The 18,667-nt window shown below is 39.4% G+C and overlaps 2 protein-coding genes across 6 annotated transcripts in view; one reads left to right on the plus strand and one right to left on the minus strand.

The window, feature by feature from the left end:
- Positions 1 to 8,491, plus strand: part of tp63 (tumor protein p63) — a 29,120-nt gene extending 20,629 nt beyond the window's left edge. Inside the window, exons 6-12 of one of the 5 annotated variants that reach the window (XM_066709191.1) lie at positions 44 to 180; positions 336 to 418; positions 553 to 677; positions 4,759 to 4,967; positions 5,311 to 5,458; positions 5,814 to 5,907; positions 5,997 to 8,491. In XM_066709191.1, the coding sequence (XP_066565288.1) occupies positions 44 to 180; positions 336 to 418; positions 553 to 677; positions 4,759 to 4,967; positions 5,311 to 5,458; positions 5,814 to 5,907; positions 5,997 to 6,293 (1,093 nt within the window). In that variant the 3' untranslated portion in view covers positions 6,294 to 8,491. The remainder of the gene's footprint in view (positions 1 to 43; positions 181 to 335; positions 419 to 552; positions 678 to 4,758; positions 4,968 to 5,310; positions 5,459 to 5,813; positions 5,908 to 5,996) is intronic. The other 4 variants (XM_066709193.1, XM_066709192.1, XM_066709194.1 and 1 more) reach the window with 4 other exon arrangements.
- Positions 8,492 to 8,686: 195 nt separating this feature from the next.
- The window catches only part of p3h2 (prolyl 3-hydroxylase 2), a 54,583-nt gene continuing 44,602 nt past the window's right edge, over positions 8,687 to 18,667 (minus strand). The window contains exons 4-15 of the mRNA XM_066709190.1: positions 17,266 to 17,397; positions 16,133 to 16,260; positions 14,554 to 14,643; positions 13,722 to 13,762; positions 13,520 to 13,611; positions 13,221 to 13,348; positions 12,834 to 12,929; positions 12,488 to 12,638; positions 11,992 to 12,109; positions 11,489 to 11,564; positions 11,097 to 11,237; positions 8,687 to 10,719 (exon numbers count right to left, since the gene is read on the minus strand). Of these exons, the coding sequence (XP_066565287.1) occupies positions 10,636 to 10,719; positions 11,097 to 11,237; positions 11,489 to 11,564; positions 11,992 to 12,109; positions 12,488 to 12,638; positions 12,834 to 12,929; positions 13,221 to 13,348; positions 13,520 to 13,611; positions 13,722 to 13,762; positions 14,554 to 14,643; positions 16,133 to 16,260; positions 17,266 to 17,397 (1,277 nt within the window). The 3' untranslated portion in view covers positions 8,687 to 10,635. The remainder of the gene's footprint in view (positions 10,720 to 11,096; positions 11,238 to 11,488; positions 11,565 to 11,991; positions 12,110 to 12,487; positions 12,639 to 12,833; positions 12,930 to 13,220; positions 13,349 to 13,519; positions 13,612 to 13,721; positions 13,763 to 14,553; positions 14,644 to 16,132; positions 16,261 to 17,265; positions 17,398 to 18,667) is intronic.

Here is an 18,667-nt window from a genome sequence, read left to right on the forward strand (position 1 = left end):
GATCTCCCCAGACTGAGTTCCTTCTCTTCTATTTCTAATCTAGTGGTCAGGTCCTTGGTCGCCGCTGTTTCGAAGCCCGGATCTGCGCTTGTCCCGGGAGAGACCGCAAGGCGGACGAAGACAGCATCCGGAAACAGCAGGTCACGGACGGGACAAAGAGCAGTGATGGTACGAAGCGCCGTAAGTAGCGCTCGGGGCTGGTGCAGGGATGTCTGTGTGGAGGTGTGTGAGGGTTGCATGCTCTTGGCTGTAGTTTTCGGTGCATTTACACTTTTTAAGATATGTGTGCATCAGTTGTTGCTGATCTTAATTATTTTTTCTTTGTGGGTTTGCAGCTTTTCGTCAGGCATCACACGGGATTCAGATGACATCCATCAAGAAGCGAAGATCAACAGACGACGAGTTATTTTGTTTGCCTGTAAGTTTATCATTATCATGTATTTTTGTGGTGAGCATGACTGAGATCCAGCTTTTGCTCTGGATTTTTGCAATTAATTGTCCCAACTGTTTTTATATATGTTTATTTAATCTTTTTTCCCCTTTTTTTAATAGATAAAAGGCCGTGAAATCTATGAGATTTTGTCCAAAATTAAAGAGTCTTTGGAGCTCATGCAGTTTCTGCCACAGCACACAATTGAGTCATACCGACAGCAGCAGCAGAATCTGATCCAGAAACAGTGAGTATCACACAACAGTGACAAAGATGTCTGCTTGTGTAGTTTTTTTTGTGTGTACAAATACACAGCTACTGTGCCTGTAACACACACACACACAGACGCACACGTTTTAGAATTTTGTCCAAATTCTTGGTCCAGCAAAATAAATTGAGCATAAGCACTAGTTAAAGCAGAGATTTCCTCATTAACTGATTATTAACAAAATAATCCTGTGAATGAGCTACACTGATGCTCTGATTCACTCTTACTCCTTCATCTTTGGGCTCTGCCTTGCTTGAGTATCTAAGTGCAGTAGTAGGGACTGCATGTTGTCTGAAATTGGGTAGACTAGAGAGAGCGAGATCACGTGATTGGCATGTTAAAGTGGGAGCACTTTTATAATGTAGTGTGGAAACAACTTTAAAGAGAATGTGGTTTCATATGCAAGTGCATGGGACTTTCTAAAAATAAAGAAAAATAAATTGAACTATTACATTTGCCTGTTGTAGTAGGTTATGATATTAATCAGTATTAATTGATATTAACGCTCAGTTACGCCTTGTTTGTTAATTTTATTGGCACAAAAGATGCATGCATGTTTGTATAGTACTGGTTGATGTTGGAAATAGTCATTCTGCTCTAGCCCAACAATAATGTAGGCCAAGTGCTTTTATCAGAAATGAACAAAGTAAAGTTCAAAGCAGTGTAAAAGAGTTTGTGTTAAAAGCACCTGTGCCCAATTTGTAGGTTTCCCAGAACAGTTTGAGTTACTGTTACTTGAGCCCCAGTATTCCCTTTGCTTAGGTACGAGTTTGTCAAACACCAACCAAGAATAAAAAACTGAAGGTATATGAAAATTATAGCTTTAATTTGCTGGCAGTAACTCCCTAATTATTACTTCTGTTATCGCTTCTAATTAAGAAATCTGACAGCTGCCTGGAAGTGATGTAATATGCTTAGGCAGGCAAGAATTCCCCTTTTATTAAAGTTGTTTTTTCTTCCGAAATCTCTTGCCTATCATACGGACTCTTGCTTTGAAATCAAATGACAGTATCCACCGATACTGCAGGGAAGAATAGTTTGTTGTTCTGGGTGTCTGTCCCCCAAGTTAACGTAAGAGGTTTGATGACCTCACTGTCTAGCCTTGTGCAAATGATTAAGTCAGATGGGCTGGGTAACAGTTAAAACAGTGTCACATTTTTATTTTATTTTTTCATTCATATTCCAGCCACATCCTTTTAAAGGAATTTGCTAATCTATCAAGAATATATATTAGAGTTTACCAGAAAGGGGTGCTCAGCTTTCACAGTGAGTCATCTTATTCCAAGGAAGCAGTCAGATTTCTATTTTGAAGAGATACTGAAAGTTAAAAAAAAAAAAAAAATTAAAATAGATCAAGCACAAATTATTCGAAAGGTCTGTTATTGTTTAGTCAATGTATTTAGTCTAGTTGCTGCTGATTAAATCAAGCATTCTGTGGCACAATCATTCACGAATAGGAAACAGAACCTCACACAGGCTCCTTGGATTGGGTTTCCAAACATCTCTTAATGACCATGCATGCTCTCTCATGTATCTTTGGCTTTCCTTGTTTTCTTGCTGATCTTTTCAAAAGCACATCTTCATGATCAAGGAACCTGTGTATCCTTTAATTCAATAAGGTGTTTCTTACTTTCTGACAAAATAAAAATGTCCTCTATCATTCAAAAAGAAATGAGTTTGTCTTTTTTTTTTTTTTTTTCTCAGCTTAGCTCCTTGGATTTTAAATACAGCTAATTGAAATTTGGGGAAGATTAAATTGAACCAGGTTTTTTTATTTTTTTCTCTCACCACATAAACATGAATAACTGCAGCACTGTTAAGTAGTGACACCTTGTGTGAACAGGTGTAACTGCAGGACTTCTCTCTCATAGGGCCTTCAGAAGCTTACAGAACAGTATTATATATGGATTTTGCTTCAGAATATAGTGCTTTTTATGAAAGAAACTTATTTTAAATTAATTTGTTTTGTATGTATTTTAAACCAAAAAATGTGGATTTATGTCATGTGGTTCTAGGACAGAAAAGGGAAACAATGACTTTCATTAGTGTTGAAAGTGCTAGTCTATGGGAGTGCTGTTGTTAACATTGACAATCATTTCCAAACGTCCTGCAGTGGTCATGAAGATGTCCCTCACAACTTCTTCTGTTTTGCCCTTATTTCCTCTTCTCTTTTCTCTTTGGTTCCTCTCTAGTCTGCTTAAAGCCCGCCTTCGAACTGAGCTTTTGGAGCCAATAAGTGACAAGAAGAAACAATGCAGCACAGACTGAGAACAGCTCAAACATTCCTCACCTAGACAGACCAGACAGGCACACTTAAGAAAGACTTTAACAGCCATAGATAGAAGGTGGTGTGTAAAGAGGCTGAATTGCGTGTTTCCATGGTCACAAAACTGATATTTGGGAGGAGAGACTTTTCTCTCAACAGCTCTTGTATTAGTCATGCCCTTTGTACCTACAGATCTGTTTGAATCCCTTATAGCAACTTTTCTGGAGAATGTTTGGATACATTTATTTTTCAATTTAAATTTAAATGTTCAACACTCAGTCTCCATGATTAGTACAATGCCCACCTCCTGAAAGGATGAAAATCCTAACGTATAATTTAGTAATTGTATGCATGCCTCACATTAAGAAAAGGATAATTTCACATAGATGTGTGTTCAAATTACAGACTGGACTGCAAAAAACAAAAAAAGGCAAATTCCTTTATAGAATGGATTTTTTCTCTCTCTCTCTCTCCTCACAATGTTTGACATATGCTTAGCAAAGTTCCCTTCCCTTCCCACCTGCATGTTTTAGGTTTTGGCATTTATTTTTGCATTTGAAAACAAAACAAAAAAACTTGATGGTTTGATAACACGACCCGCTTGTATTGCACACAACATATTGCACATGTACAGTAGCAGCGTCTAAGACGATTGCTTCTCTTTCCTCATAATATGTGAAGCATTTGTTTCAATAGATTAGCTTAAAGCTGGTCGGGAACCAAGCCTTTAGTATTTTTCTACTGGAAATTTCAGCCATCGTTTACTTGTCCTGTTTTTGACCATCTTTTTCAAATGCTTGCTTTTATTTTTGGTGCTTTCATTTTTATTGTGGTGCTTTTAAGTATTAGAGCTGGACTCGAACAGTCTTGAGTTTTCCCTTGGAGTTAAAAAAGGCTGTTTTATGAAGATAATGATTGATAATGTGGTAATGCTGGTCATGTTATGACTGATAGTTGTATTATAAATGACTGCTGGACAGTTTGGTTTTATTGTGCCTTTTCTTTTCTAAAGAAAAAAACAGTATCTTCAGTTTGTAAGATGACAAAAACTCCAGTAATGTGCAATAATGTACAAAACAAAATATTTTGAGAATTTGCTTTTGTGTGTATTCTGTTTGAAACAGATCACTGTTTCTGGCTCTTCCGCTGTCATTCTTCAATAAATGTTTCCTTTTTCTGCTTTTGACTCCTTCTTTTCTCTTGCTTCTCTCTCTTCTCATTTTCCCTCACTACACTGCCCCTGTCAGGTCATTGTAGAAACTGAATTAAAGCTGAAAGCAGGGAACAAAGTCAATAAAGGTTAAACTTTTAATACACTTCACCAAATGTGAATATTAATTAATCCGCTCACAGAAGCCACCTACCATACATTGTCAGATACACTAGTGCTTTATTTATTAGTGTAACATGTTTAATTAAATACAATGCAGGCTGTGTAGTTTGTTAAGAGTAAAAGCTGAAATAAATGTATATTTTCTCACATTGCCATTGAATGTCATTGAATAAATGTATAAAATAATTACACCAATATAGTCAAGTAAAACAGCACCAACTCACACCAGTAATTTCATAATACGTAAAATACTATATTATTCAATCTTTTAAAATATTTCAATATCCAATTGTATGTAAACATATGGCTTCATAGATTAATTTGAACTAGAATACTCCCACCATATCTGGATTGTAGTGCAGGAGGAGCCTTTTGAAACACTAAGAATATCCTCTGCACAGAAGATGTGATTTGTTGGCACTTTGGGATGTGACTAATGAAAGGGCTTTGTGTTGTTGAAGATTCGGTGTCTTGGACGATGAGAGTAACGGCATGTATCCCTTTCCGTGCCCCAGGGGCTCCATGCAATCACAGCCTTCCTATGGCTCCAGCTCCCCCCCCCTCAGCAAGGGGCCCAGCATGAACAAGCTGCCCTCTGTCAGCCAACTCATCAACCCCCAGCAGCGCAACTCCCTCACGCCATCCAGCATGTCTGGAGGCCTCACTGATAGTAAGTATTACCCTTCTCCTGTGGGCTAGCTCATGTCAGCCTGGGCAGTCGCCTCCCTCCCTGTCCCAGCGCGTGTCAGGGCACGAAGGCATTCGTGAAGACTATGTCCTGTAGCAAGCTGGAAGATTCCACAAATGGATGCCCTTTGAACTCTCAATAGTAGTTGGCAGTAATGCAGGTGGAGTCACTGCAGCAGTAGCTATTTAAGCTACAGGCGGTGCTATAATCTGTCTCATTCACCCAGCTTCAAAGAATTATAGCGCATCCCCCATCCGGTTCAAAATCTTGCTGTTTTTTTGGTCGTGAAAGCGATGGATGCTGACGCAGATGTTTGTCTTTGCAGTGGCACCCATGATGGGCACACACATTCCCATGAGCAGTGACATGAGTACGCTGAGCCCCACCCACGCCCTGCAGCCCCAGCTACCCATGGTACCGTCCTCCCATTGCACACCACCACCCCCCTACCCTACTGACAGCAGCATCTCCAGGTAAACCTCAGACGGGGTTAGGGGGTTTCAGATAGAACACTAATGTGTCCCATTTACAAAAATATAGTCAATCAAATGATCTGATTGTGTAGGCCCTCACTCTTCTATATATAGCCATTGGTGCTGCTGTGTGCTTAGAAATAGAAATCCCCTTAGGAGCTAATCTCCTATTAGAGATCTCATTCTCAATTGGAAGAGTAGTACAATTGCAGAGCTTTTCTTACACATTTATTTGTTATTTTCTAAACACAGCTGGCTATTATGTGGGATAGTGAGTTTCAGAGAATTGTCCTTTACCCTCTGCTGAAATTTAGTAAATTGGCTTTTTCCTTTTTCTTTCTTTCTCCCCCCGCAGCTTCCTTGTGAGGCTTGGCTGCTCCGCTTGTCTGGAGTATTTCACCGCTCAGGGACTGACTAACATCTACCAGATTGAGAACTACAGCATGGAGGTAAGGCCCTAGGAATCGCCACCTTGAAATTCACGTAGGATGTGATGTAATTGTCATTAAGCGGAGCACTAACGGACATCGCCTTGCAGGACCTGTCCCGGCTCAAGATCCCCACAGAGTTCCAGCACATCATCTGGAAGGGGATCCTGGACCACAGGCAGTCCATGGAGTTCTCCCCGCCACCCCACATCCTACGCGCCACCAGCGGGACGTCCACGGTGAGCGTGGGCTCGTCCGAGGCCCGGGGGGAGCGGGTCATCGACGCCGTGCGCTTCACCCTGCGCCAGACCATTTCCTTCCCCCCCCGCGACGACTGGACCGACTTCTCCTTCGACATGGACGCCCGTCGGAACAAACAGCAGCGCATCAAGGAGGAGGGCGAGTAACGTACCCCAGCCCTGCCCCTCTCCCCGCAACTCCAACACAAAAACTGTGACAGGACATTCAACAGCCTAGGATTTTCTTTCAAATTCCTTTTTTATTTTTTATTTTTAGTGGAGAAAAAAAACCTTAAAAAGATGCACTTATTTCTCTTATGTGTATTTTGTAATGGTGTCATAAACTGGCCCTGATTTATTGCAAGCTAGGTGAGTGGTGCATGGTGCTTATAAGTGCGTTTTTTCTTTTATCGCTGTGACAGAGCACTTAGTAATTATGTACATCAGAGAACAATTTTTTTTTTTATTGCTTTGAAACTATCTAGTGTTATTGCTTCCTCAGTTCAAATATTGGAAATTCAACACTTTGAGACATAGCGGAATGTGCTAATTTAGGTTTAAAAATGAGCTGACTGATTTACATAGTGTAATTCTTCAAATCTTTCTGCATATTCATGTATAATATCTCAACTCTGGCATTAGCCAGTTAATGATTGTATTATTTTGAAGTTTTTTTTTGTTTTTCTTTTTCATATTTTTGTTTTACCTGATTACTGCCAAAAGAAAGTGTTATACTATCTTGTCACTTATTTGTATAGATTGTGGTAGATAAGGAGTGTCAATACAGAGAGTATTGCTTAATAACAGCATTGTATTAACTGATTCACCTTCCTGAATCCTGTTTATGACAGCATTTTTGAAGTATTGCATTGTGGCCATTTACTGTATATTGGATCATTCATAATTTACTTTCAGTTCTTCTGTTCTGGTTTTCAAAGTTACGCCATTCAGACTGATACCACCTAAGATAAAGTTGCAGTTTCAGATAGGGCCTTTTTAATTGATCTGTCCGAACTTCATTTTGCTACATTTCACAACGTTTTCTTAGGAACAACTGTAATATTTGAATACTGCAAGTGATAGGCTGGAACGTTTAGTTGCTTTTAGGATGATACTGCCTCTGAACTACAATATGAGACTTTTTTTTTTTTTTTGGTTGGAGCACACAAGGATGGATTTCCAAGGTTTTGGACATTTTTGGGTGCTGAATGTCACCTCTGTGTTGTGGTGTTTGAAGAATTATCTGCTTTCTAAAAGATGCATGTCACGATGTACATAATGGCCAACCACAACCATAGAGGTAATTGTATATACATTTTTTTGTATAAAAAGATATTGTTTAAAGTGGAAAAGGGGTTGTCCCACATACAGTAAGCTTTATTTTGTAACGGGCTATTTACTCTTCTGCTGTATGTTTAGGGACCATTTAAAGCCAAGCAGTGTTCTTTGCAGTCCACGTGGATTCTGTTTTCATTCTATAACGGTTGTACGTCACTCCTGTAACATGGACATCTCACTGCTTTTACTGTGGTTTATCTAATCTTGACACACTATTAGCCGTTCTTCAGCTTTAATTTAAGAAGCAATCCTTATATTTCAAAGTCTATTCCTAATTGTCAAATGCCTAATTCTAATCAACAGGTGAAAACAAAAAGCACTGTGAAAGGATACATTTCAAATCAGATTTATAACCAGTAAGTTAACCACATTTCCTGACCCTATTGCTGTCACAGTATGAAAACAGAACCATTAGGTTACAGTGATGTATAGTTCTTATCGGTCTTTACACTGGGAGAGGCAGAAGCGTATACTCTTCTGTATTGGTGTGTAGAGGCGGTAATGTGTGACACACGTCTGTTACATTGGAAAGGGTACAATGCGTTTTCACTGTTTTGGTCTTGTTTGATGATTTGTCATTTCAATGTATATTTGAGCACAGAGTCCTCAATTTCAATGAAAGGCATCATATACTGCCTAAGATAATTCAACAGGATTGAAATCGATCAGTTTGTATATATGTGTTCACGTATCCAACCAAAAGTTAATGGTAATTTAAGTAGCCTTTTCATGTCACAATTCATTTAAAGAAATATGGAAAATATATCAAAATAAATTTTATATATAGTTTTTTTCAGAACCACAGTGATCATACAAAATAAAAATTCAAAGTACGGTTTAAAAAAGTATTTGCAAATGAAAGAAACAACTTTTCAAGATTTAGTTTTACATTTTTTTTTATTTTATGTACTGGGGAATTTGACTTTTGTAAAATTGTTTGTATATATGTTACAATTTACAGATTTATAAACACATTTTTGTCCTAATTTTGATATAAACAAAAAAATAAATAAAAAAGATTAAACAAATCGTTTGTGGATTGTGTGTGGTCCTGTAGGCCAGTCTTACACTAAAGTCATTACCTGCTTAAGACCTGGGAATAGGGTGCAGTTGATTTGCTCAAATGATTTTGTTCCAGTGGACCTGGTTGAATGTCAGAAAACCATGTCATCTCCCCCATTAACACCAGCCCAGTTCAAAAAGGAAATTAGAAGCAGGAGAAATGCGTGAAAAATATTTATTTGCGGAATCAAACTAGACTAACAATAACTTAATTAAATAATGCATAAGGAAAACCATCACTGAAATGCAACAGAGTTTCAACACATGTACATATGCATTACACAACAAAGTGAAACAAAAACAGGCTACATCATCATTTTCAGTCTGCTACAGATACTCCACCTTACAATAGCAGTAGAGCGGCCTTCCTTTCTACCAAAACTGAAAATTGAACTAAAATTAAAAATGATATAGTGGATGCTCAAACCAGTAAAATAGTACAGTGAGCAAGATAGCACTTCAAAGTGTCCATTGGACAAAAAGTAAAAGGTACCAGTCAACATGGCTTCTTTGAAAGGAAACAATTACCGATTGCCACCTCAAATTTAAAATTCCTTGAAACAGGAATAATACAAGTTTCTTAATAAAATATCTAAAAATATAAAGTTTACAATTACAGTAGCAGCTATCTATTCTTAACACACCCAGGCATTCTGATTTCTTAATGGTATTTCAATTCCACAAACCCACTTTAGGCTGGTTTCACAAACCCATCGAGGTCTGTGGAAGCAGCCATTTCAGCTTAAAGATCTACTCTTAATCACTTGACTTGATCACATTGCCTATGTATCCTTTCTCTGAGGTATTATTTAAATATCGTCTTGCTTAAATATTGTAGTCTGACTGAGTTCAAGTGACAATGCAGTGGGATAATGTGTCCCCAAACCAAACGGAGAAAATGGGGAGTTTGATACAAAATGTAACACTTCACAGCATTTCATAAAACAGGGGCTGCTCTGTGGAGTAGTAGGAACAAGATTGTACAACCAAACTGCACATTAATGAATACATTAGTATAAATTTAAATAGTCAATTTGCATACAACAATGTATTTAAGCATTCCACAACACTATACAAATAAATAATGAGGAAACAAAATAAAACCATTTAATATAGTGACCTTAAGATTAAAAAATTACCCTGGGGATAAAGACAACTTTTGGACCGAGTAATACTGAAAAAACATTGTGTTTCCCAATCAAGAAAAATTCAACAGGATTATAATGCCCCTTTTAAAGCGATTACTTGGATTTGTAATTCTTGGATAAAAGCTGGAACACATTTAAACTGAAAAGATGCTGTAAATTTATTAGCCATTATTAGAACTTCGGTTCAATCCAAGTTAGCAGCTTTAAAATGTCTGTTTCAAGTGAAAACTGAAAAAGCAATAGTTTTCAGTAGGCGATTCAATCAAGTAGTAGTGGCTGACGTTACCTGAAAGCCTACGGTTTGGTTTTGCTTCATCTCACATTTAACTTTTTTGTACCTGCCATTTTTTTTATTTTTTTTTATAAATGGAGACTTAAAAAGGTGTAAATTAATTTTGAATCTTTAACCTAAACTAAAGCCTTTTGGCTTTTAAAGGTAGAAAAACTACATGTACACATTTTGTGTTGGCCAACCAACACTTGTGTAGTTAAGGAAATGTATATTTCTCTCACTCTGATATACTTTCCTTTATGGTTATCTTTTTTGTCTTTTGATTTTCCAATATAGTGGGGAAATTTGCCCTAGTGTATGAAACTAGCAGAGTAATTTTAACCCAACATGAGGAGACATCCCTGAAAGCCAGACACTACGACTCAAGGATATTTTCCGTACAATTTCAACATTTCCCCCAAAACATACTTCTAATTATAATAGCGTTCGATGAAAGGCAACATTAAGTGTTGCACCTGGGTGACTGCAGCGGGCGAGTATGACACGAATGAAAAAAGGAAAACTGAACAAAAGAAGGTGTACTCCAGTACTGCCATGAGGAGCTCACCGATTGTCTCTGGGAATTCACACTGCCTTAAAAAACGTGCACATTAAAACAGTACAAAAATAAAGCATTCTGTTTTGCTGTTTTGGATCAAGGTAATTCAATAAATAGATAATAAAGTTCCTCTCACAGCTCATCCTTGGGGTTTAATATAAGCTCTTGATGGCCGGTCTCTATGGACTGGATCACTTCATCCGCTTGGAGCCTTTCCTGTGAATGAACAAGACACCGTGATTTCACACTCTTCAGCTCCCAGCTCCAAATGAACGCAAATACAGTCAGCAATGGGTCGGGCATAGTGAGAGCATTGTGTCCAATAGCAGTGCGATTTAATGCCACTAGATGGGGAAGCTGCTTCAGTTCAAAGAAGCAGTAGAACACAGTACAGAAGAAGCTGCCTGCATGAGTACATGTTATCTAATGCAAACTAAATATGTAGCATTGTAGTACAGACCTCCAGTCTTTTACCTAGTAAATAATAAAAACAGACTGATGGATAAGCCCTCCAATAATGCTCCAATCACAGCAATGTACAATGAGGTTAAAAAAAAAAAAAAAAAAAGGCATTATGGGAGTTGGCAGCTCACCAGCTCTCTGAAGACAGGGTCCAGGGTAAACCACAGTGCCACGGCACACCTCTGCCCGCTGGTCACCGCCTTCACACCATGGGGGTTCTCTCCTCCTGACGAGAAGCCCACCATTCGGCCACACTTGGGCTTTACGGATGCCTAAATGGGACATTCAAAGATGAAGTGAAATAGATGGACCCAGAGTTCATAAACTAACTGTCAGGAGAAGAACACTCCCACAGATGGCAAACAATGACAACACCATGGGAAGATGCACTTCCATTTGAAGGACTCAATCCACTGCTGGATGAAGGCCTCCCCGAGATGTTTCCACTTGTTTCTGTGCAATTACATCATAAATTCATTCATTTAGACCTAAAACATCCAAAAAGAAAAAGTAATTAACTTACGGTTGTCGTCTTTGCATCCATTTCAGTGAAAATAAACTCCCCTCCATCAAAGTCTCCATTTAGGTATAAAAGTGCACTAAGGGTAAAAACGAGAGACAGACTTGTTTTATGGCGATTGTAAGTAATAATCCTGCAAGAGACAACATAAATGTGCAGAAGAGCAATGTTCTCTTTCTCTGGAAATTTGGCTCAGTGAAGTGCAGTAAAATGTGCACCGGAGCATAACTCCGAAAATAGTGTTTACGAGTTGTGTGGTGCATTGTGGTTATTTCAACAAACATGCTTGATTGTAACTTGCGTAGACAGAACTTCTCATAACAAAGCAATAAACAACTAAACAGCCTTCAGGACTTGCTTAGCTTTATGCCCAGTCTGAGACGCATCCAATATTTCTGTTTGAAATGATTTTGTAATAAAACAGATAGATGTTTACATGCTGGCTTGCTTGCCGAAAGAAAACCAGTCAGAAGTCCTAGCTGTTCTTTCGAGAGACGGTGTCCCACCTGTAATCCCTGTAGGTGTAGGCAGGCGGCTCTTTCCAGCACTCGTGGGCCTCAGGGTCTAAGAGGCAGTTATCTGCGTGGATCGGGTGACTCAGATCGTTGCGGTGGTCTTGCTGGCCTGAAAAGGAATGCAAAACATCATCGTCAAGTCAGCAAACACGGTGACACCGTACATTTGTTGTTGGATGTCTAGAAAGCAGGACAAATGTGAGAATACATTAGCTATTCCCTAAAACAGCCAGGCAATCGCCTCCTTCCTATTTGACTAATTTTGGACTCATCTGAAACAAATCTAAAAGGAGAAACGTCGAGTAGAAATCTGGAGACCTGTCCCTTCCTATCAATATGGCCACTGTCTGATAGTCTTTATACTTTCATGTTTTTTTTGGTTTGTTTTTTTCTTCCCTTGTGCTCGATCTTAAAGGGAATCTTTGGTTTCCAGATGTGCTGCAAGCTTCACCTAACTTGAGAAATGAACCAAGAGATCTGATCTTACCTTGGATAGCAGTCCTGCACACCAGGTGAGTGTATGAAAAGTATAACGTGGAGTTCAGCATGAAGTAAGATTCAACGATTTTCCTGGCCTTCTCGCTGATTTCATAAAACAACTGGGCGCTTTTTAACGGGACGCGTCCCTCGTAGCCATACTGAAAAGACAATGCAGGAATCGGTAAAGACCTCTTAGCCACATTACATCCTTATTATAGATATTTCATTTTTTCAACACACAAAGCAGAATGAATATAGTTTGAAAGATTAAGCATTATTATATCAGTCTGGAATTTGCATACTTTCCTAATTATATCTCTTGCTCGGTTATCTAAGCTATCTAATCTTTTTACCTGCAATGCTTTAAGGACTGTTGCACCTTCAAATTTCTCATTGGGAGTGTGAGGAGACATCTTTCCTCTGTAGCCATCGCCCGCAATCGTGATTGTCTGTGGAGGAAATATCCATAAAGCTGTATAAACCCACCAAGTATACATTTATGAGAGCGACATATTTAGTAGACCTTGAGCAACTTCAACAAAACGTAGAAGAGAAAGTGCAGCTGATAGTTTTACATTTACATTTTAGGATAGATATTTCCACAAAGATCCCAACTCTACAAACACATGTCTACAGATCATGACTGCATCTTAATACTTGGAGTGTTCACTTCAATTGAATTTAAAAGGTATTGGACATATTCCTATCACTGGCACTGCAGATACTCCCATATCACGTACGTTCGCCACACTTTTGAGCTCCACGCACTCCTCCTCAGTGATGATGTTGTCGAACAAGACCCGCTGGCTCCCGTTGAGCGCCGACGAGTTGAGCACCAGCTGTACTTCATCATACAACAGCGGCCCACCTGAAGGCGGGGCAGCGGGGGAGAGAGAGGAGACAGACAAGTTAGTTAGTGTTGTAACAAAATCACTTTCATCAGCCATGATCCTGTCATTTACAGCATCCCGTCTGCATTTCATATTGATTGATGATGTGGAATAAGGCCCAGTCGGAATAAGGAATAAGACGGTAGTACCTTCTTTCAGTTCGCGCTCCTGTTCTAAAGTTAAGTTTCTCCTCTCAGATATCGGGACGTACTCCAGCCACCCATCTGTGCCGGAAGGGACCCTTTTAAGAGAGATCATTCAGGCATAAAAATCAGATTGTCTTTACAGTACAGTAGTATGTCTGACACATCAGGAAGTTCATCTTAGAGAATGAAAATATACGTTTCTTGCCTGTTCACATCCTCTCTTCCGCCGGTGTTGCTCCAGTAATTCTATAAAGGAATGCGATAACAAACCTTAAGGTCAGTGAGCTCCCCAAGGGCCACATCTTTATTTAAATACCTAATTGACTAAATCAATGAATACATAAACATTAGAAGATGTATCAAATGGTTTGGTGGCAATGTTAAGATTAGGATACAATTTTAATGTGACTGTCACATAATAGACTAGCACGAACAAACTAACAGCAAAGTCGAAGTCAATATTTACCATACAGCTAAGCAATTATTTTAGTGTTGTGTGCAAAATGAGCAATAATCAAAACATTTCCATCTATGGCTGAAGTTATATCTGCCCTCCACAAGGTGGTGCTATTTGCCAAGGATTCAATCCTGCCATATACGGACTATGAGATGCAGCCACCTGCTCCATCCACATTGCTCCTCTGTGTTCATTGTGTCCGTCTTATTACAAATGACTCATGTCTGCCTTTCTGCAGACTCAGGCCGCACTGCCACCCGACTGGGGCATATGGAGATGAAGTCACAGAGAAACCTAAAGCCCGGAGAGGCGTTTTCCCCCGAAAAAGTCTTGAAATACTTATTATATTAAGTTTCGGCTCTTATAATTACACATTTGAGATGCGTAAGGCGTTCCTGCTGCTACTCTGGGTCTGGTTTAAGACGTGACAGACGCCATTAAGCGCAGACCTCCGGTGACGGCTCAATGAGCGGATCTTGCTTGTCCTTCAGCTTCACACAATTAGCTTTTATTGAGGTGTAAAGGAGGATGTCTGAGGCTTAAATGGAAAAAGGTGTGCTGTGCATCAGCGGTTACTCACAGGCTCCGTGTAATCGACGCCCAGATTATCCGTCCCGATCAGGAGGACCTCCAGTTCATGCCGGTGACGTCGGATGTACCACTCAGCCTCCTGCAAACACAAACACAGCCCTGTCACCGCAGAGCCTCAGGAAACCAATCAGCTCACTCCACTCTTACTGGCCAGCTTTAAAGTCTGTTCAAGATGGCACAACTTCTCTCAAAGTGGCCATTTTACTGCAGTTATTTTATCTACCGTGCACTACAATTTGATGAGCACCGAGATTCTCTCTTGACATGCTCTTATTTTCCCCATGAACAGAAACAGACTTGGTCCATTTTGTGCCCTCAGACTTGCCTAGCCAATGTAATCAATTACCTTTAGTGGTCGGGAATATTTAAATCAAGTAGAAAAGCTGAAAATGCACTTTGTTGGATGGGTCTGGCATTCATTAACATTTGTAGCAGTAACTTGAGCTACTCAACAGTAATACGTGTGGAAGTGCCTGAATGTTATTGCGCAACTGGAGTAAAGGGGGAAATTATTTCAAATGTTATGAAACTTGAGCATTCGGTAGCATTTTCAACCACATAAATTCTTATCCAATCCATAATGCAAACCACTCCCAAATTGCTTCAGTACGGTCTGCTGTATTTCAATGTTGTTCTTTTTACTGTTTTTTTTGTGTTTTTATGGACTTCAAGCACACATCGCTTTTAAGAGCATTGCACGTCTCCAGAACTAAAATACCCGCGGGGGGAAATTGAAAATGAACAGGTCATGCCTTGGCCCAGGTCACTGGAGGAAAACGTGAGCCAGAGAGAAGCAGCATGACAGAGCATATAATTAAAATATACAAGCCATGAGCTGTATTCCCCAGCCATTTCCAGCGGCTTTAATTATGGACGCCTCACTGCAAATCGGCCCACTCCCTGACAAGAAAACATCATGCGCAGGGCACACACTTACGGTTTTTAAACAGGCCGCTGAAGATGGTCCTTTTTGTTGTACTTTCAGATCAGCGGTTATCCTCCCCCTTTATAACACTTACATTTTTAGTTGTTAAATCAACTCAATTTCTCAAACTAACACACTAGAGACGGCTGCCAGGCCGAGCACAGGACGCACATCCAACACGCTGCGGGGCCACAGACTCTGACACTCAAGACGCATCGCTGTCGTCCAGTAAGGAAAGCCAAGCAAACTCAACCCCGGCAGCTTATTGTGTCACCACTTATTGAAACCTCTCTTAACTATAACTGCTGGTTACAATTCCATTGAAGAAGGCAAAAATGAATGCAACCGTTTGGGTTATGGGAAAAATATGAAAGTCTTATTTTTTGTGTGCTTTAACTGTGTTTCAAGGGCGTCATGAAGTAAACAAAGATATAACATAACTCATTGTATGTTTACACTCAGTGGGGCTAGGTTGTTTAGTCTAGTGTGTCAAGCATTGACTTTCTACACAGTCAGAAATGGATTAGTAGAAGTCATCCGATGTTATACCTGCGAGAATCACACTTGCCAATTCAGCCCCATGCGTAATCTGCTGGTGTGCTGTAAGGTCTATGGTCTTAAAAAGGACTCTGTCTTTCCATACCTGCCGGGGAGCTCCTTCTTGACCCAGAACCTCCTTGTAAAATTCCAAATTGTCGATCATGAACTCCGCTCCCTCGTGAAACAGCAGGTAGGATTTGGCACTTTCCAAAGCTTCTGCAATCTTATTCACTAGGAGGATGGGGGGAAAAACAACAAGAGAAACATCTTGATGAAGTCACCTGCCAAATGCTTTTTGAGAAGCAGAAATCTATGAAGGCGATGCTGTCTACCTCCTTTGTCAAACAGAGCATATTATCCAAGGAACCTTATCCCCACAGTTCCCACATCCCTTGTTCTCCAGACGTCAGGAGTGATCGTATCAGAATAACTCTTCGTATTCTTTATTTTAACCTGCTGCTTGTAACAATTGGGGAAATTAATAACTACTGAATGAGTAAAACCATTCAATTTTCCACTTTGATCCACTAACTTCAAATAAAACACTATGCCGGACATAACCTTATCCAGAATGAAATTCCAGGCTTATGACCAAATATAAAGTGAACAGAGCAAATTCGCTGAGATAGTGGAAATACATATTAATATGAAAAACGTGTTTTTAAAATTTTATCCCAGTTCCAAGTGGCATTCTTTAAGTTATTTTTTTTTATTTTTTGAGCTGGCAGGGCTTTTGAATGGATTTGGTTCGTCCATTGTCCCCGTTCATGAGCACGGTATCGCTACCATCACCACCACCCCCTAGTGCTTAACGGCCTTGTAAAATAACTCAAGTGCTATATTATTTCCTGACTATACTGCTGTGGAAAGACTTATGCAATTCTCTAAATCACAATATTTTCCTAGGTCATAAACAGTGAGAGCTGAGTGCCCATAAAATATGTCATTAATATTTCATTTGAACATTTTTCAGGATTTAGGGTCCTGTAAGACAGAACCAAGCTTGACATCTACCCGGAAACCGTCCTGCCTTCTCTGCACAGAAACCAGAGATAGACTCACAGACATCCGTCACCTCCGTGAAGGAACTTCTTTTCAGATTAAAGTAGCAATTAAGAGTTTACAAATACGGTTGTTTCTTAACTACCCGAGGGACAGCTACATTATCAATAAAACCATCCACACAATTGCTAAAGAAATTAGTCCTCAGTTCGCAAACTAGGGAATTGCGTTTACCTTTGAAATATGCAAACTGGAGATAGTCGTAGTGCAGAGGAAGGTAGTTTTCCATCGGGGAGAGCCGGCCGGGCCGAGTAGCGAGGTCTCTAACACACTCGTGTTCACACGCCAGGATCTGTGTGTAGTGATCTGAAACAAAGAGAGCGCATCAAGCTGAATACAAACAGAGAAACCAATTTTGAGATATGTGTTTGTCCAAAGCATTAATAGACCAGCAGAGATCACTACATCTCTGAAAAACACTTCACTCATTACACACATGGTGAGCAAATTGGATGATTTTGTCTCATCTAAGCGGTTGTGGTAATTTGATCAGATGCGATTTTGTTCTGCTTAAGAGAGCCCAGTGTTAGGTCAACACTGAAGTTCAGCAGGAAGTTAAAGCAAAACATCGAATTACTGCTGACAACACCATCCTATGTCACTGTGGTTTTAGAAAGTTTTATCCTTGAAAATGTCCAAGCTGGGGAAGTGTCAAGAAATAAGTTTGTTGAAATACTCCTTTTAGTATCTTTCACCGACTTACTGTGATTAACAATGCCACCAATAGTGTAAAATACATGTTCATTAATTGTTCCTTGATTTCTAGTTTTTTTTTAATGTTCATTCATCATTTCGTCTGAGGGTTTCAACCCTTCGGTGGCTGGGATTAGAGCCATATTGGGATGTTACGCTTGGTAAGAACAGAGGCGGTGACATAACCAAGCTGTGACGTGTCGGCCACAGAAGGAACTGTGCTTTCTAGGAAAAAATGTGGATAATATATTACTTATGAATATTGTCTTTTTGTATAGAGCTGTAAATCAAGGCTTTCTGACTTTGAAGCCTTAGGTTAACTATGATTGACTTCTTACTTGTAAACATTATAAAAATAAAAAGGAATGAAAAAGTAGAGATTTAATTAAGGGAAGGGAAGCTGAATTATGTCTATATAAAAGCTTCTTGATAAATACAAAGCTTAACACAATACCATTTTCATTTTACAGAGTGTTTGACATGCCTGTGAACAAAAGTTTTGTTAACAAAGCAGTATTTACAGAAGAAATATGTTAAGCTTTACTTGCTATTAACATTCTGTTCAATGACCCAAAAACTGGAGGTCATGCGATTGTGATTATAGAAGAAAAAATAAAAGGTCTCATCATTGCAATCTTCTCCATCTCACAGTAAAGTCGTTCCAAGAATTACACAACACCTGCACTGGACAGATAAAAACAATGCTATCCCATCTTCACATGTTACATGAAAACGATCTGAGGAACACAGCCATGATTGAAGAAGACAGGATTTCAAAACATTTTAAACACTGACAATTTTGTATATGCAGCATTTCAAGATTAATAGAAAACTGATAGTCCAAAGGGATAAACGGGCCAAGCAAAATTACAGTTTGTTAAGC

Source organism: Amia ocellicauda, chromosome 7, assembly GCF_036373705.1.
Source record: "Amia ocellicauda isolate fAmiCal2 chromosome 7, fAmiCal2.hap1, whole genome shotgun sequence".
Lineage (NCBI taxonomy): Eukaryota > Metazoa > Chordata > Actinopteri > Amiiformes > Amiidae > Amia > Amia ocellicauda.